The 22,200-nt window shown below is 46.7% G+C and overlaps 1 protein-coding gene across 5 annotated transcripts; it reads right to left on the bottom strand.

Annotated features, from left to right (window-relative positions):
- Window positions 1-327: 327 nt before the first annotated feature.
- mgaa (MAX dimerization protein MGA a) lies at window positions 328-21,632 on the bottom strand. Of its 5 annotated transcripts, XM_062396904.1 has the most exons (22): window positions 21,298-21,632; window positions 19,252-20,416; window positions 16,366-18,214; window positions 15,579-15,726; window positions 14,940-15,071; window positions 14,238-14,363; window positions 13,695-13,805; window positions 12,574-13,415; window positions 10,985-11,258; window positions 10,471-10,598; window positions 10,209-10,280; window positions 9,863-9,968; window positions 8,999-9,357; window positions 7,867-8,469; window positions 7,456-7,744; window positions 6,659-6,937; window positions 5,677-6,347; window positions 4,559-4,681; window positions 3,674-3,782; window positions 2,482-2,988; window positions 2,074-2,196; window positions 328-1,841 (listed from the first exon to the last, which is right to left on the bottom strand). In XM_062396904.1, exons 2-22 carry the CDS (start codon window positions 20,340-20,342, stop codon window positions 1,216-1,218), a joined length of 8,568 nt encoding a protein of 2,855 aa, XP_062252888.1. In that variant the 5' UTR covers window positions 20,343-20,416; window positions 21,298-21,632; the 3' UTR covers window positions 328-1,215. The 5 variants fall into 5 exon arrangements, with proteins under 5 accessions (XP_062252888.1, XP_062252884.1, XP_062252886.1 ...); XM_062396900.1 differs by lacking the exon at window positions 21,298-21,632 and having other exon boundaries at window positions 19,252-20,479; XM_062396902.1 differs by lacking the exon at window positions 21,298-21,632 and having other exon boundaries at window positions 8,999-9,354; window positions 19,252-20,479.
- Between the last annotated feature and the right edge of the window lie 568 nt (window positions 21,633-22,200).

Here is a 22,200-nt window from a genome sequence, read left to right as displayed (position 1 = left end):
TATAACCTTTAAACGAAGTTCATATGAAATAGAATGGACTCAGTTACCAACAACAGGTGTAGTTTCTCTGAGGACCTAAGAGAAGACATGTTGAACAGAGTTTAGATCAGTTGAGCTGAGGCTCCATTAGGACACCAGTGTTTACTGGTCCTCACCATTCATGTCAAAGTGACTGCTGGGAAAAATGTGTTTACAGACACATGAATTTTTCTTTGTATTTGGATCAAAATGTCAGAATCAAAGAATATTTCAGTTGGTTAAGTTCAAAATTTAAATGGTTGCTTTGGTCAGCTGCTTTTTAAGACTGTTTAAATATTTGATCAAAAGTCCATATTCAAACTTTATTTATATTAGTGTTGAACACTGATGTTTCTGCGATCAGACAAATTATATTTACATCAGAAAGTTTCTTTCACAAGTACAAAAATACAAATGTAAGAAAAACAAACTGTACAACATCATTTAAGTCAACAAGAAGCAGCTGCGTCTTCATCCAACACCGAGCGGAGACTTCCTGTTCTCACTCGTCTTTAATCCTTCAAACACGGTTCGGGTTAGGATAAAAAAAGTCAGAATAAAAAAAGTTTGTCCACATTCACAATAACATGGACAGATAACAATAATGTAGAACGTCACAAAGAGATGAGACTTAGAGAACTTATATGTTGAGAGAAAACAGGTTGAAGATTTGTGAGACTCAAACTATTTCTTTATTTTTATAGATATTCTTTTGCAGGGCACTTTCTTGACGACTTTAAAATGAAAGTTAGAAAACTGATTTCAGATCAGATTATGTAAACACTGGAATGAAGCAAATCACCTTTTTTAATCCTTAAAAGGTTTAAAACATTAAAATGCTTGTATTGTGGGGTGAATTTGGTTCTGAGGTTAACAACGTGAGCTTTTAATTTGAAAACTGAAGAGAAAGAACTTTCATGATGGATGAGTCGAGGCCGAGGTTGTAGTCAAGGTCAAAGTTGAAGGTTGAGGTCGGGGGTGACACTGTTCACGCCCGTCTCAGGTGATCTTCAGAGTTCAGGTGTGAAACATCGAGGACTCTCCTGAGGTGAGTTCACTCAGACACGTGACACACCGCAGGTCGACTTCTGGCCTTTACAGTTTTGCAGATGTGTCATGTTTGTTTGCGAGGACGTTAATATTTGAAATAACAAAAACAGCGATGACCAATGAGACACTGATCAGGCAGCGCCATCATCAGCTGGGCGGGTTTCCTCTCAGCCCGAGAGGAACCAGCCGCGGCATCGGCCTCCAGGCCGTCACTCCCTCCTCCCTCCGCTCTCCCGCTGTTGCTCTGTCACTGCTGGCAGGGTCAAACACCTTAGCCCCTCCCACCTTCCTCTGCAGCAGAGGGGGCGGGGCCAGGGCATTACCTGTGTTGTTCCCATCGGTTGGTCCAGTTTGAGGTCCGGTCTGCGTCATCTCCGTGTGGCCCTGAAGACTTCCTTGCTCTGTCTCAATGGCAGCACTGTTGTCACTGTCCAACCCCAAGCTATGGGTGTGGCCCTGCTCCTTGGCTCCACCCACTGCGTGGTCCACCTCATACGAGACCCCGGCTGTGGAGACAGTCCGCTGGTTGACGGAGACGATCTCATTGAGGGACGTCGGACTCTCAGTGCCACCGTCGGCTCTGGTCTTTGGCCCCACACCCAGAGAACCGAACTCTGCCCCACAATCAACACTCAGTCCTGGACACAGGGTGGAGGAGGAGGATGGGGCCTGGTCTAGGATCTGGTCTGAGGGGAGAACTGGTCCAGCAGAAACCCCCTGAGGGGGTTGAGGCAGGTGCAGCCGGTTTGAAGCCTCTGAGAAGGTTCTGGATTCTGAGGGAGAATCAGGTTAGAGAGAGGTTAGAGAGAAAACCAGAACATATGCTAGATTAGCTAGGACCAGATGGGGGGCGGGGCAGTGAGCTGAGATGGACCTGCTGATTGGTCAGACTGGGGACGTTGAGGGTGTCAGAGGCCACTCCTACAGACAGGTAAAGGACACAACTTACTTTCAAAATAAAAGAAATTAGAAGCAGAGAAGAAGGTCCCAGTGCTCAGTCACTACCTGGTGCTGTAGCTGTCGTCTGCAGAGCCGTCATCGGATTCAGGGTCAGGATCTGTTGTCCTGGCAGCGCGGCACCGATCCGAGACAGAACGTCAGCCGGTACCAGAACCTGAAGAGACGGAGCTTCACCAACACAAACAGCTGTTTAACACAAACATGAACTTTCCGTGTTCCTCGTCTGTGTCAACACACGTCTGCTCGTCACGATCAAGTGACCTTCTGAAGCCTAAAGACACAAAGCTGACTCACCAACTCACCTGTTTCCTAAACTGCTTTCAATAAAGTCAATTTAAAAAGCTCAATGCTTAAAGTTTAATTACTTTTATTTCAGCTGTATGAGTGGTGAGTAAACAAGTTCATGAGTCCCCTGATCGATCAATAATCCATCAACAAATCAGCCAAACTCACCCTCAACCGTCGGGAGCAGAGATGATGAAGGAACTGGTCTTTTACTGTGAGACAAGATGTTTGGTATCGTCTTTGGCCGGTGTTGAACCACAGGGATATGGGATACAGCAAGAGAAGCAAGGCGGGACTGGGACACCTGCAGGATCCTCTGAGACATCTGGACAGGTGCAGGGACAGGGACAGGAACAGGGACAGATACAGGGACAGGGACAGGTGTCTGGACAGATGCAGCAACAGGAAGGGGGACAGGGACAGGGACAGGTGTCTGGACAGGGACAGGGATCTGGACAGATGCAGCAACAGGAAGGGGGACAGGGACAGGGACAGGTGTCTGGACAGATGCAGCAACAGGAAGGGGGACAGGGACAGGTGTCTGGACAGGGACAGGTGCAGGTGCAGGAAGGGGGACAGGTTTGGTAGAGGACTGGGCAGTGGTAGGAGGAACTGGGAGAGTCGGCAGCTGTACGTTTGATGATATGAATATGATGTCATTATCGATGTTGTTTCCTGTTGAGAGATTAGACAGGATTACTTCATATGACCAATCACAGACATGGATAGTTCGACTGACAGCAGAGCCGAGGATCAAACTGTTCAGAGGAGAACACACCTACAGAATAAAAGAAGCAGTTCCAGCTGCTGAATGCAGGAAGAACAGCTGGTGAAACATCTGGGATTGTTTTTATAGTCATTGTTTTAACAGTTCATTAGTTCTGAATATAATCTCACATGTCATTTACATGTGTTCTCAGTGTGTGTCTGAGAGCACATGTCGATTTCCACATCTTTAAAGCAGGTCTGACACTCTGATTCTATTTCTACTTGACATCAGTAGACATATGGAAAATGAGGTTTGTTAACAAGTCAGAGACTCGAAGGAAAATCAGTAGAAAACCATGAAGAACAATAGAAACTAAGGAAAGGACATCGTGGCTCAGAAGGACATCAGAGACATTGACGTCAGAAACTTGGTATCAATCCACTGGTTCCCAGTGGAGTGTGATGTCGGGCCTGTGGACACTGGACACCACAGGGGTAGACATGGAGGCATGTTGTGTTTTTATCTTAAGAAACTCGAGTTTCTTCCTTCACATGCTTTCTATGTTCAGTTCCTGTGGTCCGACTTCGTCTCAGCTGTTTCACAGACTCACAACTTTTGTTTATTAACGTGTTACCATACTAACAGTTGTACCTGTTGGAGCGATGGTTGAGAGGAAGCGGTCCCTCCTCTTCATCAGCCTCCTCTTCTTCTCTGTCAGATGTGCTTCCGTCCACCTCAGCTCCTGGATCAGTTGCTCCGCCTGCAACACAGACACAACTCTGACTCATCAAAAGGATCTGACATGAAACATTTGTTCAAATATATTTTAATGAGCTGGTGTCGTGATGGTTACAACTTAACAATACCGACGTAAGCCCAATTCATGCTTCTGCGTTAAGCTAGCCGTAGCCTGCGTGTAGCCTGCGTGTAGCCTGCGTGTAGCCTGCGTGTAGCCTGCGTGTAGCCTGCGTGTAGCCTGCGTGTAGCCTAGGTACTCTGACATCTAATTGATGGAAGAACACGGGCGAGGTCTCTTTTCTTCTTTCTTTGTAGTCCTTTAAAAAGTAACTGCTCTTCAACTTCTATCAGCTCCGACATGATCCTCTTAGAAGCGCTCTTATTCTGAAGTAAACAGACTCCGGAGAAGGTGTAAATAGGTGGACCAGAAACCAGAAGACACCAGACAGCAGCATAGAAACTCTGCCACTAGTGTTTCGGTGGTGTAATTGCCACGCAACCAACACACACCTACGCACAACTGAATGCTCTGCCCTGTGCGAAGGCTCCGTGGGAACCTATGGGCTAGCTTCAACGCAGAAGCACTAATTGGCTCTTACTTTACTAAAAATAGGTCAAGCAGACAGTGAGCGCCCTCTGCTGGACCAGGAGATAAAGTACATCCGCAGCCACAGTGACCTTTGACCTCATCCTAATGAAAACATCTTTGAGACCAACTACACATTCAGGAGCGATAGATAATAGTTTGCAGTGAAAACACGACAGCGAACAGGAAATAATGAGGAAGAGAACTCTGACCTTGTTCAGCGTGGAGATCTTTGAAGTTCTGTCGTCGGTCAGTCCAACCTCCTTCCTCAGAACTCGAAACATCTGACGCATCTTCACTCGACGCCTCCTCTCCAGCAAATTGTGAACTTTTCGCTGCACAAACACACAAAAGGTTCCCATCAATCTACACACAATATCTCACAATGAAAATGTACATACATTTACAAATGGATTCAGACTCTTTGTAACTGAGCTGTGATGCTTCTGATACTTCCATCAACCCTGATGTCCTGACTGTGCGACTCGTGTTGTGTAGCAGCTTTAAACATGTCTCACAAACTGTAGAGAATCAAACCAACAAAGTAAACGTCAGTCCTGTACGTGTCCTGAGAACTTGAGATCAGTGATGGTGTTTATTGTTAAAGTGTAAAGTGAGCGCAGGTCAGAGGCGGAGCTTCAGGAAGCGTCTGCCCTGAGGCAGCAGTGAAACCCCTGAGTCGTCCTCCTCTCTGCAGGAGCCCAAACATGAACACATGCTCCTCTGCTCTCAACCTAACCTGGTGTCAGTGTAACTCCATACCAGCCACATGACTGGTTCGGCGCAGCGCTTCTCTCATTGGCTGGTTGTGTTGTCTATCAAAACATGGATGGAATGAGTTCTATCCATGTTATATCAACATGTCATATATTTCTATATATACACAATTATTTAAATGTTAACAGGTATTTACATAATTATGAAAACCCTCAGGTGACATTTTGGACCAGGACAGAATAACCTGTGGGAACGAGATCTGAATCAGTTCTTTACCAACAAGACGAGTTGAAGTGACGAAGCCTCTTGATGAGAAACGTTTCACTAAATCACACGAGGTCGCCTCGATAAGAAGCTTTCATCAAACCGCTTCCTCTCCGTCTGAGCATCACACAGGTTCCCAGAATATCAACAGACAACAAAACTGGAGCAGAAACCTAACAAACGTTTTCTCCTCAAATAAAATGTTTTACCCGCTTCACATCATTTCCTTTTTCTTTATATTCCCCCACAATTTAAAAACCTGCTTTGTTGAAACAGGAGCATCAAGCTGTTAAACCGCTGCTCTCCACTTTTCTTTATGTCTTTTCTTTTATTGTCTTCCTTCTCTTACCTGGTTATCTTCGTCTCCAAAGTCTGACGAGTTTTCCGTCTCTCCACTTGAAGACCCTGCCAGGTCCACCACCTCCGATGTCTCTGTGGTAATGAGCCCCATCTCGTTGTCCACGCAGATTATGTCCAGGTCCACCAGGTCAGAGGCCAGCTCAGGCTCAGCAATGGGGTGCGATGGGGGTAAAGGTGTGACCTCTGACCCTGAAGCAGGGGGCGGGGTCAGGGAGATGGTAGAGGTCTGGGATGTAGTGGGTTTCTGAAAGGCTGACAGCCCACCAGCAATCACAGAGTCCGCTGACACCTTCACGGTTTTGCTGTTGAGCTCTACCCCCTGACCTTTGGAGAGTTTGAGGGAGAGAGGGCTCAACAGGGGGGCGGGGGGGTGGGAGGAGCTCTGGAGAGAGGTGCTGGGAGTCGTCACCACCCGGGTGGGGAGTTCAGGACAGCTGATAAAGATCTTTTCCTTCTTGGAGTTGGTAGGAAGGATTTTAAAGGTGCACTTTGTCTTCTGAGACAGGAAACCAGTGCCCGGGCCAAGGGGGGTGGGACAGGGGGGCCCAGAGAAAGACCGGAGGCCAGACAGGGGGGAGGGGGAGGAGAGGAGTGAGGTCTGTGGTTGGATTTCAACAGGGAGATCTGTCGCAGGGGGGAGGAATGAGGGGGGAGCACAACCTGGAGGGGGGAGAGTTAGAACAATTGTCTTTATATACAGTCGCTGATGGTCTCCAGGCTTGAACCTGCTCCAGTGCCCTGCTCTTGTTTGTGTAGCTGGTGTAAAACTGACGTTGAGGTAAATAAAGACTGAAGTTTATTCAGCTCACAATATACAACACATCCCTGAGCATGGAGACCAAACACGGAGCTAAAAGAGAAGGACAGTGGCCTTCATGAGACTGATCATGTGACACAGACACCACATCAATCATAACAGCATCTGTGGACCTGTCAGTAGTTCTGTCCCTTGTTCAGGAGTGAGAACTCACCTCTGGGAACCAGTGGAGCTGTGGTGACTGCTCTGGGCTTGCTGATGGGAAGAAGCTGGACCAGCTTACCATCTGGAAGGCGGTAGTACTGCCTACCATCTGCCGCTGTGTGAACATGTTGCAGGACCATCCTCTGACCGATGGGCAGGAGGCCCTTCACTCCAGGACCAGAAGCGACAGGTGACACAGAGACTGCCCCAGCCGCAGGATTCTGGTTCAACCTCACAGCAACGGCCCCGGCCCTCGCCCCCTCAGGTGCTCCCGCTGATTGGTCGAGAACTGTGACACACAGACGGATTGAGATGTTCAAGATATGATCTCCATTCAATGGTTTAAGTGTGAAACTGCTCAACAACAGACGTGGTTAGTTTTATATGCAATCACAAAACAAGTATTTGCTAATCCTCATGTTAATGTTAGCATTAGTTACCTTTATTCTTGAAAGCTAAACTGCGCTAGCCAATAATCGAGTGGTACCAAACCGTCAAATCCACGACCCACAGCTCCCCAACAAAAGTAGGTTGTTAATGCTAAGTTAGCGTTTTGTAGTCCAACGTATGGAGCAGGAGTCTACAGCTAGCTTGTTAGCAGTAATGTGAGGTGGTTCCTGTGTCAGTAAAGCTTTGCAGAACTGTTCTGTTAATGTTCTGTTGGTTATGTTTCTTCTGATCAATCATCGCAGACTCAAAGCTGCTAGTTCATGGCTACGCTCGTTTTGGTTTCTAAGCTGAAGTGGGGGGGGGGGGGGGGGGGGTGAAAGAGTCCTATTCATACTGACGGAGAAGTTGTGTCCTCACCTGTGGAAGAGGGGGGGGCGGTAGCTGCTGTGATTGACGGCTGTGTTTGGGGTGGGGTGTAGTCTGCAGCAATGATGTTTGAGGAAGCCAAGAGGTTAGTTGGGGGGGTCGGGTCAGAACTCTGTGTCTGAGGAGGTTTAGAGGATTGGGAGGACGACGAAGAAGAACCTAGTTGCTTCCTGCTGGACCCCACCCGGCCGGTCAGGTAGGCCGCCAGGCGGTTGGCCGGATGGAGCGCCCCCATCTTTCCTAACTGGATCTTAGCCAGAGGATAGAGTTTCCCGTTGACCTGTGAAAAACAAGTGCCACATGACATTTAGAAGAGTTGATGTCCTCAGGCTGTTAAGCTTTGAAACTTTATAATATGTTATAATATCCGAGGTTCTTATGAAACCATATACGAGTCCTCACCTGGACCAGGTGGTCGGCTCCTCCCGGTTGTCTTCTTCTGGCTGAGAGGAATCCAGCTGGGGAGATTCCTGTTAGAAATGGCAGAGCCAAACTGACCATCTCCTTCTTTTCCTTTCGTTTCGTTCCCCCCCCACTCCTCTTGCTCCAATTGTCCATCAGTGTTGAGCCTTTCTCCTCCTGGACTTCACCTTCCTCTAGCTCCTGCTGCCAGTCCTCTGGAGGCTTCTCCTCCTCCCTGATCTCCTGCTGCCAGTCCTCCGGAGGCTTCTCCTCCTCTGTGATCTCCTGCTGCCAGTCCTCCGGAGGCTTCTCCTCCTCCGTGATCTCCTGCTGCCAGTCCTCCGGAGGCTTCTCCTCCTCCGTGATCTCCTGCTGCCAGTCCTCCGGAGGCTTCTCCTCCTCCGTGATCTCCTGCTGCCAGTCCTCCGGAGGCTTCTCCTCCTCCGTGATCTCCTGCTGCCAGTCCTCCGGAGGCTTCGCCTCCTGGACTTCACCTTCCTCTAGCTCCTGCTGCCAGTCCTCCGGAGGCTTCTCCTCCTCCGTGATCTCCCACTGCCAAGCCTCCAAATGCTCTGCCCCCCCGCTCACCTGTCTCAGGTGGCTCTGCAGAGACACGAGACACATTCACAACACATCTCATTCTTTAAGGTGCAACATTTGCTTGCTTGGAGATCCCTCCTCCTCTCATGCTCCAATCCTTTGTGGGGTCCCCCAAGGGTCTGTCTACTGGCTTGACTGGTTTCGGTTCCATGTTACGTTTCTGTTATTCCTCACAATTTAGAACTGTTCCAGACTGATACTCAGAAAACAAACCTTTATATCTACAGTAAGAACACTGAAATTAAAATAAATTAATCCAACTTCCTTCAGTGGCTTCACAATAAAAGCCCTCCGGAAAAGTATCTTAAGTTGGATTTGTATCTTGCCGTGGAAAGAATATGGTTATAAAGTACATTATTAGAAAATAGTGAAAACGGTGGCAGTTTCCAGTCACTTTAAACATCCTGTTTGTCCAGAGCTCAACGAGAATCAGTTTCTGTGACAAGAAGCACACAAACTGACACAACTGACACAAACTGACACAAACAAAAACATTTTTCTACGTGATTTTCTTTCGGGTTGATACCAGTACCTCTTCCTGTAGTTGTGGTTTGTCCGTCCTCTGGTTTCCCAGGCGAAGTGGTTTTGGTGGAGCTGCTGGTTTCTCACCATCTTCAGTGGGTCTTGTGATGTGGACTATGTACTGCGTGCAGCAGCCTCTGCCGCTCTCCTCCACATTCTGACTGGTGGGACGTATGAAATACTTCTGGAGCCAGAAAGGTTGGTCCAGTCGGTCCTGGGCCATTGCCTCACACAGCCTCTTCAACACGTAGTTGCGGTCGGTGTCGATCGCCCACTTACACTCGGCAATGATGATCAGACGCTTGGAGGGTTTTGGGGCCGGCTCTGGGGGGGGGCTCTGAGGCCGCACGGGGGAAACTGGCTGAGCTGCTTTGTATGAAAAATACAAGAAAAAAGTTCAACACAAAACCTGAGTCAAACATTTTCAGAACATCAGAAGAAAGAACGATGTCGGTCAGCGGGTAAACCGGGATGACTCAGGCTCCATGATCACAGAGCCTCTGGATCCCCTGGTCCTGGTGTAGGAACCAAACATCAACCAAAATGTGTAGATGACACACCTCTCAAGCTGTGATGTATAAAAACTAAGTTGACAGAGAACATGTTCGATGGATCATTAACTCTGAGTCGTGTCAGAACATTTAGCAGACGTGAGCAGACTATCGATCCGGTTCGTTTGTGTTCTTTGTGTTTGTGAGACAGACTTCTCAACATCAATCAATCAAACTATATTTGAAACATACTCTGTGTCCACCTTCACCATCTCCCAGCATGGAGGGGCTGTGATCATTAATTCTTTAACTCGTTTACTCTTTACCTCTTACACTATTATTCTTTGACTCGTTGATGCTACCTCTGGTCTGACTGAACCTACCAGCAGGAGGACTGGGGGCACTGGTCTTTGCTTCCATCAGGGGCAGGTCTCTCTGTTTCACATCTTTCAGTTGAACAGATTTTGGCTTCATGATTTTCTTGGTGTCCTAAAGAAGGAGACGAAACACAGATCTGCCTTTGAATCTATTCTTAACTTTATTTATAATAATACATTTTATTGATATAGCATTTGAAACACAGTAACAGTCTTTCACAAATGTAAAAAACACAACAAGCTGAAGTTATCCTCTTTATTGCTGCCTTTGCCTTCATGACCCCCCCCCCCCCTTCAGACGAGCTCAAACAACACATTGAACAGATCTTTCCTGGTGTGATGTGAGTCTTACCGTTTGTTTCCAGCTCTTCCTCTTTCCTATGTAACCTCTGACCCTGGCACAGCTGCTGTTATCACTGCTCTCCTGAAAACAAACACACAGGATTTGAAGGCAGTGCTTCAACTGTTGATAAACCAGCTTCAATCAACCTGCGTTTTTTTAAGCCTCCACCAACAAGCAGAGTTTCAGTCGAGCCACTAGGTGCAGGCGCCACCAGGGTTCTCTTTTGAAGCTGCAGAGGAAATGACATCATGATTGTAGACGACTAACTTACAGAGCTGCGGAGCACAGATGCGAAGTCTGGGACGGATGTCGGATCTGGATCTGAGTCTCTAGCATCCTTCCTCCACAGAATCCTGACCCGCTCAGCAGGCTGGGAAACGCTGTCCGCCTCCTTTAGAACTACAAATCAGACAGGAAGTTAGAGGTGCATTCATCTCCAGTCAGCAGGTGGTGCTGCGTCATGTGTTCTCTTGAAGCTGTGACGTATTTGAACCGGAGGTCACACCTGCTAACAAATCTGTCCCGAGATACAATCAGCTCAAGTTCATGTCTGAATGTGTCTCCTGTGATCACACCTCACTTCCTGCTCTAAAAGCATACAAACAGGTATGTCATTCACATTCATAAATATCAAATGATGTGTTGACCCGGTTTACACGTGTGTGTCTGAGAGTGTGTGTTTAATAATGTCATGACCGGCTCCAGACTCCGTCAAGCCCCCCTCAGAGGAAAGTCAAGAGCTGAAGTTCAAACCAAATCACCAGCGCCACCTGCATGCTACTTACTGTAAGCCATCTTCATCCTCCTCCTCCTCCTCCTCCTCCTCTTCCCTTTGGGGGAGGGGCTTGAGTCAGAGCCATCAAGGTTCTTGAGGAGGACGACCTTCTGTTTGAGGCAGCTGCAGCCGAACATGCAGCAAGGCCGGCCGCAGTGACTGATCCTGGAGCAGTGGGACAGACTGGAGCAGATACAGCCCAGCCTGCAGAAGTCATTCAGGCAGGGTGGCACTCGTCTGCGGACCAGCTGGACGGGAGCGGTGGGATTCTCCCTGACGAAACCCTGATGGGAAAACAGAGCGTTACGGTAGACAGTTCAAAGTGCGGCTCTATCCTCAGTGGTACTGAAACAAACTTCCTGGGAGAGGGAACCTCACATGCTCTCTCTGTGGTGAGTATGATCAGAGGATGTCACGCCCTGTAGATCTGAGACAAACTGTGAATAAGAGACTATTCTAATAAAATGTGAGGATGTGAATGTTGTTGAGTCTCCATCATCAGAGTTTAAACCTGCACACAGTGATGCTCCTGTTGGACACAGCGCTGACGTTTCAGCCCATCTCCACGATTCTCCTCACGGTTCTCTACAGAAAATGTTCTGCTGAGTCATAGAAACTTCTGCCGACTCATTCGTCTGCTCTGTTTGAAATTTGGCCTTCTTTATTAACACTGCAATCTTTCTTGTTCAGAAGTTTGATATGGATGTTTCAGGATAAATGTTACCTGTTCTCATTAACCTGCAAAGGAAAACTGAACAGAGGAGATATGATTGTGTCTCATCTGTTATTGATGTCTGTCATCAGGCTTCAGGGATTTTCACCAAACGTTGTCTTTACAGTTTGGTCTCTTTGCACTTTGTGTTGACCTGTGAAGCTGGATTCTTTTGATTTGTATCATCTAAATTCAAATAAACACAGAATGTGAAACTCGGTTGGAGCACAGTGTGGTTGGTTCTCATCACCTTCAGCTGACTTTTTCCTTCTGGGTCTTTAACAGAGTGAGAACAGCCGTGTCTGCCTGGACCAGCAGGCCAGCCTGGGTTTGAGTAACATGTTTGAAATGATATTTGGGTCGGACACGTTTCTGGACCGATGTTTTTACACTGCACACGTCTGTAATCACAGAAAACAAGCAACGTGTTCGAGGGACAATAAAACAAACTCAGTGCAGCTACATCCACTTTATCGAGCTCGCATCAGCTTCAGAAACTAGAATCAGAACGGGTTGAGTTGGTTTTCTCTCGGTGGGGTTCAGATTTAACCCTAAACCTCTCTGTTCTCTCACTCGCTCGATTCCACGGCTGCTTTTCTGCGTCACGTGGTTCAACGCTGCTTTTCATTGGTTGAAGGGGGATGAAGGAGCGCTTGTTTTGATGCAGCTGAAGTGCTTTATTAAAATGTGGCCGACATGATGTGAATTAAAAAGTAGAATATAGATGGAATTTATATATATATATATATATAAAAGCTTCTGTGAGGATGGTTTGTTTGTCTTTCACATATATTGTCTGACAAACGTTGAGTTTACTAAAATAGAAAACCGTCATTTGACTCATTACTGCACTAAAAGAGAGTTTAGAAATCAGTGTGGTCTCCTACCATTAGTGTGAACAGTGATGTCAGGGCAATGGCGGCCCGCTCAATGGTGATGCTGGTCCTGGGTCGGCCCTCCCACACCACTCCGTCCTCCAGGTCCTTCTGTCTAAACAGAGCTCGGGTCATCACAGGTCTGCTGTCCTCATTGCCCTGATCGGCACCAGCCCCCAGCTCAGAGTCCGACTCTAGAGGAGCCAGGTCCTCTGAGACATGCGGCAGGTGGGCCGTGGTCCCGGGGGGGCTGAGAGTCTGGCACAAGGACTTGGGCTTGAGTTTCCTTCTCCTAGTGGAGGTGGGGGTGCGAGGGGACAGAGTCGACAGTTCTGAGCGGTTGAAACTGAGCTTTCGTTTCTGGTGCTTCTTGGATTTGTGAGGTTCAGTGACTGCTGTCGTGGGCTCTGATAGCGGGGGGGCTGCTGAGGTCGGGACTGGAGGCTGTTTAGGGTCCAGGTTTGGTTCAGCTGGACTTGGTTCAGGTGTTGAAACTGAGGCAGCCGCCGGTTCAGGTCTGAGTTTGATCATTTTAGGACCTTTGTGTTTCCTCTCCTTGCTGGAAGTCTTGGTCTCTTTGAGGGAGGGTTTTGATCTCTTGGAGGGGGGGATGAATCCAGATATGAGGTCTGAGGTGGGGGAGCTGGCAGTATGTTTTTTCAGTACGCTATCCAGGGTTCGGACGTAGCTGGTGCTCCTGGCGGGGAGCTCGTACACCACCGGCCCCACCACAGGCTGAGAGAAGCTCGCAGCTCGCTCGTCAATCAGCTTCCCCTCATTCTCCAGATACTCGTCCAACATGTCGCTGCAGAACGCCGACAGGTTCTTCTTGGGCGGATCTGAACTGGGACCAGCTGCATAACAAGACAGAAGTAGTCAAAGTGAAACCAGACTTATTTTTCACATTTAGGAAGGAGACGTGGAGATCCTGGACTTTGTATCTGAGAGTCCCTGCTCTGAAACGGTGAAGAACTGAGACTGTGTAGTATTTTAATGTCTTCTTAATAAAAAATATAAAGTTGTTATGATAACATGATTTAAATAATACATCAGACATGATAACAGCACAAACACTGAGATCAAACCAGGAAAGAGACTGAGAAGGTTCACAGGAAGTGACCACAGTGGTTTACCTTCAGGTGTGGCTGATGAAGGAGTGGGCGGAGCCTCCGACGCAGTGAATTTCTCTCTCCAGCCTTTAATCTGAGTGATGTCGGTGGTTTTTCCTGTTCTGGACACAAACGCTGCAGAAACACCAACATTTGAAAAGCTCCATTAATGGTTCCAACTGGTCCATCACAATTCAGAAAAAACTAAACCACAAGATGAACTCATTCCCTCCCTGTGGACTCGGACCATCTCATTCTGATCAACTCATTCTTGAGCCCAACTGGTGAAATGTGAAGAAATCTCCTGAAGAAAGACTTGAGATATGATGGTGAAGAGGCCACACATGTTTGTGAGGTCACAATGACCTTTGAGCATTTATCCTGGAGTCCAACTGAACATTTGAAGACCCTTCCTCACAATGTTCAGAGAACTTATCCGATCATTCACATAGAAAAAACTGGATACAAGCTCTGTTAAGTGAATGTTTTTGTAGCATTAGGGCTGCTGATCCAAGGCAGGATCCATAGCTTTATGGAAACCTAACAGGCCAGTGTGAAGGAACTAACCCTGAGATGGAGGCAGTTCCAGGGTCACAGGCTCCTGAGACGCTCCAGGGGAGATGGGCAGATAGACTCCCAGGTACTGCAGGTCTATGGCCAGACTGGGATCCAGAAGGTTCATCTTCAGACCCACTGAGTTTTCAGAGACAACCACAATAAGTCAGGTTTTCAGTTTGTGTCGATGGGAAATGTCATTTATCTTCTGCAGAACTGTGAAAACCCTGAGAACAGCCTCATGTCAGATTCCTGCAGCTCAGCTCCTTTTCCTCCAGCTGTCATTCTGAGATGCAGGCATCCTCTTTCCCAGCAGAGATCAGACTGATCGACTCGTTATCCTCTTTAATATCCCTCCTAACAACATTTATAGATTTATCACCTTATACTTCAGATTTTCATACAATGGCATTCTTGTAACCACTATTCTATTTAATTATTTATATTATTTTGTTCCTTTTTTTCCTTTTATTTCAATTCTTCTGATCAATGTTTCACATTCAACTTTGCTTTTGTAAACTCGTCAATTTGTTTCATAACTTTGTTCTGAAGAGTGCTACATTTATAAAGTTGTTTTCTTTCTTCTTCTGTTTTTCAGAAAGTATGTTTAGCTCCCTCAGCTCTGCAGCGCCCCCTCTGGGTAGAGTCAAGTCCTGCTCCTGCTGGATGTCTGTGTTGGGTGTAATATTGAAACATGGTTGGGCTGATACGAACCTTCCTGCAGCACAGGGTGAATGACCTGTTTGTGTTTCATCATCTTCAGGTCCGTCAGGAGAATCTTCTCACAGCTACTGATCTTCTCCAGACTCTCTGCTGGACTCCGACACGTCGTCCCGTCATCATTCACTGTAAATAACAGTTCAAAGATCGATTCCTTTGTTTGCTAACATTTAGTTTCTAGTTTGTTATATTGAGCTACTTCCAGGTAGCACAAGTTCTTTTAACTCATAATTAAAAAATGACTTTCTACTTCCTGTTATACCTCCAAGTTAGCTTGTTGTTCCCATTAGCATGTTCTCCCTGTTCACTTATGAGTAAGCCTGTAGTCTGTGTCAGGACCGATATGTGCTATGAACAAGTTAAACTGAACCAGCTGACTACAGGGGCGGGGGATTAGCCAGTTAGCTAACCGGGAAAGGTACAACACTAACTCAGAAATATCTACAGCTATTGTACAGATATTTTTTCCTTTATTATTGGAGCTTGGGAAACCGTTTCACCCTGCTCCCAGCTGTTATGCTACGCTAGGCTAACCATCTCCCTCAACCCTCACTATTGTAGACGCTCAGAATAAATATACATTCTTATTCTGTCAATATACATTCAGATTTTAAATCACAAGGAATTGGCTACCTGACTGTAATAATATGGTTAGCAGGTTGTCACCATTCTCAGTTGTGTTGGCCGGTGGTGGCAGGTGACCTTCAGGTGTCGTCTGGTTGTGTGAAGGTTGCGTGGCCGTTTCCTCAGGGGAGTCTGCAATGTGAAGTTTGAGGGCCTCCTGAAACACCAGGTTTGGCTTTAATCACCGGCTGCAGAGTTTTCAACTTGACATGATTTGATATCAACTGTTTGTCTCCCCGATGTCCTCTCTACCGGCCTTCACACTAACTGAATCGCCTCTTTGTGAGCATCAGAGCATTAAATCAAAGGACACAACAGAAAGAATTCACAAAACAAGAGTGGAAGATTATCCCCATAAGGATTCCATTTCAGAATCCAGTTAGCTACATAGAGTTTACATTACATTTAGCTGCTGCTTAACCTGGTCACAGCAGATCTGCAAGTGTATATATATATATAGTGCTAGAAGGTTTTAGATCATTCAACAAAAAACCTGATGTGAAGAAGAAACGCTCATTTCCAGTTCACACAGTTCTGTTCCACAGTGACTGTTTGATAAAGGCTGTTCAATGAAGAGAGACAAGGAGCTGCAGACGGAACAACGCACAACATTGATCAATAATGGACTATATGCTGTGTTGACACAGTTTGTGGTGTGAATGTTTACTTGGAGCGAAACCTGGACTATCATCCAACTGAGTATTTTGGATTTGAGCATCAAGTTTCCACTTCAGACATACTGGTAACAATGTGCTACAGAAACGTCACTGGGAAGTTATAACAGCTATAGTTTTACCTTGGATGTGAATGAGATAAATAACTGCTCCTCCACTTCCTCCAGGTTCGGCTTCATGCTAGTGTAGGTGGCATTATCAGCCTTCTGGTCCATATCCATGTCGGCAAGCTTTCGTTGGCAGGACCTCTTCTTGCTCTTGCAGGGTTTCTTGGCTGGGCAAGGTTGGAGTATCTGAGAAGGTTCATGTGCAATTGCCTCTACTATTGTAGGAGGTGGGCAGGTAGCTGCCACTGCCTCAGAATTTGAAAACTCCACCCCCATCCCAAGGTCATCATCGTTGGAGAAAAAATGCACAAGGTCTGCGATTGAAGGCGTAGGTGATAATCCATCTCCATCTAAAGAATAAAAAGTTGGAGACAGTGGCAACTGCAGTGCAAGGGGGGACAGTTCTCCTGGGAAAGGCAGCAACTGTTCGTTCTGTTGAAATGATAAAGTAGGATCATCCAGAGCCATAGATGTGGAGGTTTCAAGAGTTTGTGGTTCTGTGTGGGTGGGAGTCGAAGAAGGCAACAAAGGTGATGAGATAGATCCTAAAGAAAGTGGCTGTGATGTGGACTGAAATGTTGTGTATGAAGGGTCTATGTACGGCTCATGTGTAGGTAACACTGTATGCCATTTTAATAAAGTTGGAGTAGAGTATACATTTAGTGATAACTCTTCAGGGGGTGCTGCTCTCAGAGTCGTTTCAGAGGTAGTGGAGTTCAGGTCAAACGCTAACGAGGCAGGCAGGGGAGCTAAAGGCTCTGGAGAAGTAGCAGCTGACAAAGGCTTGAAGCCAAAAGGAGAACATTCAGGGTCAGGGAGCAAAGAATCAGCCTTTATGGTGGGGGAGTCCGAGGGTAGTGTGGAACACTCTGTGAATGGTGGTGTTTGTGGTGAGTTCAGGGCAATTAACATTGTGTCAAGGGGCGGTGACAACACAGGAGATGCAGAAGATGTAGCAAGAGTTGAACAAATGGAGGATGAAAATGTTCCATGGGTACACATTTGCTTATCTGAGTTTGGTTGCACTGGACTGTCATCTGGTACGGCCATGTTGGAGCCTGGGTTTTCGAATACTGAAATAGAGGCCAAGTGACCATCAGCCCTTGGTTCCCTTGGCTCTACATTGCCTACAGCATCTAAACACGAGGGACTAGAAGACTGAAAAGCTGCTTTAACTGCTTTTCCAGGTGGATGAATGTCTGCAATGGCTTGTCCTGAGGCGTGGTTGTTAAATTTAGTTATATTGCCTGTGAGATCTTTCAAGGGAACATTAGCATTGCTGGCATGATCAGGGAGGACACATGTAGAGTCCTCAGCAGAAGTCTGTGACTTGGATGAAAGTACTGGGGGAGTAGGACCTGGACTATTCTTGGACTTTTTAGACTTTGTCAAATGCTGCTTCAAAAAAAGAGCAAGGGCTGGTAGAGGTAGAGGTGCCGGTCGTTTATGCTGCTTTATATTCACCTCTGATGGAAATGAAGGTGTAGGTTTGTGGTTTGAATCAACAGAGGTTTTCTGGGACACCACTGGAACAGTAACGACCTTCGTGACCTCAGAATAATCCGAGCTAGCATTGTCCTTGCAGTGGTGTAAATTCAGATTGTGCCTGTCCTGTTTGAATTTCCTCTTTGACAGTAACCCAGTTTCACAGTTCTTTACACACAATGTTTCGCTGGGTGTTTGGTCTTTCTTGGAGACATCTTCTCTTTTACTTTCCAAAGCTGTGGTTTTAGTGTTTGTTAGCTCCGCTCGCTGACAGGTGCTGTGATTTGTGTCCAGCTGATCCAGGTTACATCGTTGCAATGAAACGTGAGCCTCCCGAATAAGTTCAGAAAATAACTTCTGAGATGGTTGTGAACTGCTGCTGAATGAAATCAATCACAATACAAAAATGACATTAGTGATATTTTTTAACATGACACTTGTCTATCATAAACTGCTGAATGTAAATATGACAGAATTGCAGCAAAAGCTGGTAAACCCACAAACTAGAGATGTTTCATCACCAATACCAGCAATGAGTCTGATACTACCGACAATATTGTGCTGTTTATTAGTTCTTTCCAACTAGATAACAAAAGTTGTATGTAATGCATTTATTTAATAATTGATACTTGGTATGGACAGGGGGAAATTTGTCAGAACATTTCTATAAATAATAGCTGCTGCACCAATGTGAAAAAAATTCAAATTGGTGGATGCTGCCAATTAAATCCCAGATTAGCCAATAACAGCCAAGCTTCTTGACACAACTCTGGTTCTATTGCTTGTTCACTCATAAGGACTTTTACACTAGGGAAACTAACGGCTGCCAATCATTATAAATAGAACCTCTAACTTCAAAACACCAACTCACAATTCAAGATTTTGCAGAATAACCAGTAGAAGTTGATACAAATTTAGCTCAATTGTCTTTATTGCCTTGATAAACTTCAGAGCAGTTAGTTTAAAAGCTATTCCAACAAATTTGTGAAGAGCCAATCAGTAGTCAACAGGTTTGTTTTTCAAAATAACTCAAAAGCTAAAGGGACGGAAACTGAGGCAAGAAAACATCCATCGGCAAGTTCACTGGCCAGTATGAGGTGAAGATTTCACCTTTGAGGGGGGGCACTAGTATCTCCACTATTAATCCATCAAGCATTTGAAGAGCCAGCTCACAAATGAACACAACAAATTCAGAAGAAATGGAAAAAAGAACAAACTGAAGCATCTGTTAAAACACATAACTTCTTAAAGGCCCTAGCATGGATCAGCACTTGGTGGCGGCTGATGAACAAACTCCAGGTCTTTCAATCAGGGAGATACATGTTATCAGAACATCTCTAATCTCATGCAAGCCTGATGTGTGATACAAAGAATTTGAAGAGCATGCCATCTTCTCTGTCAAAGTAAAACTCTTACCACAAACTTTCCTCTGGAGCCTGGGCAGCCGACCGATCTCCACTGGTGGTTGAATTCTGTAGGTCACTTGACACCGGAAGTTTTGAATCCATTGCTTTTGAGCTTCTTGGTTTATGGTTTGCAAGCAAACATTTCAAGCTCTCTTTCACAGGACGATGTTCAGTGGTTGTTGTGCCTCCAGCTTTATTCAAGTCTTTGCCAGAGTTCAGTTTCAGTTTTAGGCCCAGCGAACTGGAGCCATCCTCCTTCAGTCCTTTGGCAAACGGGTTATAGTCGACTTTGAGCTGAGCAAAACGTGAGTTCTGGTAAGCGGTGACTGCCATGAACTCAGTCTGAGGGAAACTGAATGTGACAACACAAGGAGCATTTAGCTTTATGTCTTTCGCCGCTTTGTCAGTTTGGACTACATGCAGTCGTGGAGAGTAGCGGTGCATGGGGTGCAGGATGGTGTTCCCCTCTTGCTCTGAGATGTTGTTGGTGAGCTTCAGTTTGTAGAAGGACACTGGATTCTGCATCCAGTGTTGACCTGCTGATGGGGACTCTGGATGAGCGAATGGTTTACTCTTTACTTGACCTTCTGCTTTCCCTGCGACCTGCCAGCTCTTGCCAGTCCACTTGTAACGACTGTTGTCTAAAGGTTGAATGTCCATGACTAGACAGTACTTCTTAGATGGCTGCAAGCCGGAGATGCGAAAGCGGCAGTAAGGGAACATCCGGCTGCCTTGTTTAGTCAGAATCATCTCTGTTTTACATCTGAAGAACTCATTCCACATGCTGTTGTTGTCCAGCGTCACTCTGATTCCTTTGCAGATGATGTCAGGTGACAGGTTGTCTGGATGAGGATTTAAACTGGTGGGATACTTCACAGCAGGAGTCCCGACGCCTTCCTTCGATGGATACATGTTGGCTTCAATCCCGTCTGCCTCTTCGCTGGTCACATGGGTGCTTCGCTCCATCTCGCCTTCACTTGCTTCCCCTAGTTTGGGAACAACCAGGCATGCAGAGGGATGGTTTCCTGCAGGTGCTGTTGCAGAGGTGGGTTCCCCTTCCTGATGGAGCACCATGCCTTTCTTCTTCTTCTCACGAGCCATGAACAGGTCCCAGACATCGAAATGACTTGAGGTAGCGCTTATTAACCATCTGTTTGATGATTCAAGACAGTACCCTGAAAGAGCAAGTGACAAACTTCCATTAGCCATTTTAAATTGTACACATCATCGATGAAAAGAAGCTTGAGCAGGGCCCGAGTCCTGACTCATCGTGCTCTTTGTGATTGTACGCAGAAACTGTGCATTTGAAGGCTTTCTAGTTCAGATACTTGGAGATCTCTCATTGGCTCTCTTTTTTAACTGTAGGCTACTCTGTCCAGTTAACTGCCGTATACAAGCCTCCGATTTGCCTCCTGCTGCTAGAATAACTACACCACCAACTTTGGAGTGATCTGCCGCGGAAAGTAGTCCTTCCTGTTTACCTGCCAACTGATCCTCTCAACCGGACCCCAACTGTCCTTTGCAGGTTTTACTTCACTTTGAAACTAGACCCCAAAAATCGCAATAAAACCAAAATCACTGCAGCGAGAAAAACACAACTGCAACGACAACGAAACAACACATGCAGTGTCTCCTTCAGTGTGATGGTCCCAGTGGACAGGTGGACGCGCGGTTGTCTTCAGGGTCCATGTGTGGACAAAGACCAGCTACAGTCAGCGCTGAGCGATGCCTTCAGTCAGTGAAGTTAATGTCAACAACACAAAACCTCCTCAGGAGCTTTGACCTCAGAGACACCAGGGACACGTACACTGCAGCAGTTTGGTTCCATGAAGGAGAGCTGCTCCACGCTAACAGCTAGCTGGCTAACTGTAAGCTAGCTGGCTAACTAACTGTAAGCTAGCTAGCAGTTTACAGTTAATTAGCTAGCTAGCAGGTCACAGTTAGCTAACTGTAGCAGGCCTGGGCTCGGCCACTCATGGCATCCCACCCAACACTAACGTGCACAGTCGGTGTGCACGCGCCTCGGCACCGCGTGCCCGGTCGGAACACGGTTTACCTTGCGGGGCTCGCGCACAGTTTGGACGAGCAACGTGTGTCCGAGCGTCAGCGTCTGTTTCCCGTCGAACCCCTCGGCTCTTTAACCAGGACGGACCCGCACCACGCGGTGTCCTCCGCCCCGCGTCATCTGACGGCTGCTCCGGGACTGCGCAGCCTCGGACGCCATGTTGTGGTTGCCGCCACCTGGTTCAAAAGTGGTGTCGGCCTCTCACGAAGCGACGAGCCGGAGGATGAGCGCTGCGGAGCGGCTACAGAGCTGCCTCCAGCCGGGGACTTCACCCGGAGATCCACTACGCCTGGAGGACGAGGACGGCCGCCATTACTGAGAGGAGGTTAGACAGAGACAGGTACAGGGGGAGGGGGGTGAGAAAGAGAGTGGGACAGGGGGGGAGAGACAGGTACAGGGGGAGCGGAGTGTAGAGAGGCACAGCGGGAGGGGGGAGGGGGGGAAGTTATCCTTTACATTTATTTTTTATTAACAAGTTATTTGTATGTTCAAATTCTCATGTTTCCTAAAATAAACAAATGACTGGACCGTTTCTTAAATCTTTGGTTCTAACATAAAGAAAATAAATGAAGAAATAAACGGATATTACATCGTCATTATCGTCTCCATGAAATGTGTCCCACTGCTCACCGGTTCTAAAGTCTTTACTGGTTTGTTCTAAAGTCTTTACTGGTTTGCTCTAAAGTCTTTACTGGTTTGTTCTAAAGTCTTTACTGGTTTGTTCTAAAGTCTTTACTGGTTTGCTCTAAAGTCTTTACTGGTTTGTTCTAAAGTCTTTACTGGTTTGCTCTAAAGTCTTTACTGGTTTGTTCTGGTTTGTTGTGTAAATCTACGTGTTACCATGTCAACAGACACCCAGTTATAAATGTGAATTAGATTCTGAACGATGAACAT

The sequence above is a fragment of the Platichthys flesus genome, chromosome 10 (genome assembly GCF_949316205.1).
Source record: "Platichthys flesus chromosome 10, fPlaFle2.1, whole genome shotgun sequence".
Lineage (NCBI taxonomy): Eukaryota > Metazoa > Chordata > Actinopteri > Pleuronectiformes > Pleuronectidae > Platichthys > Platichthys flesus.
This window is presented reverse-complemented; position numbering and strand designations above follow the sequence as displayed.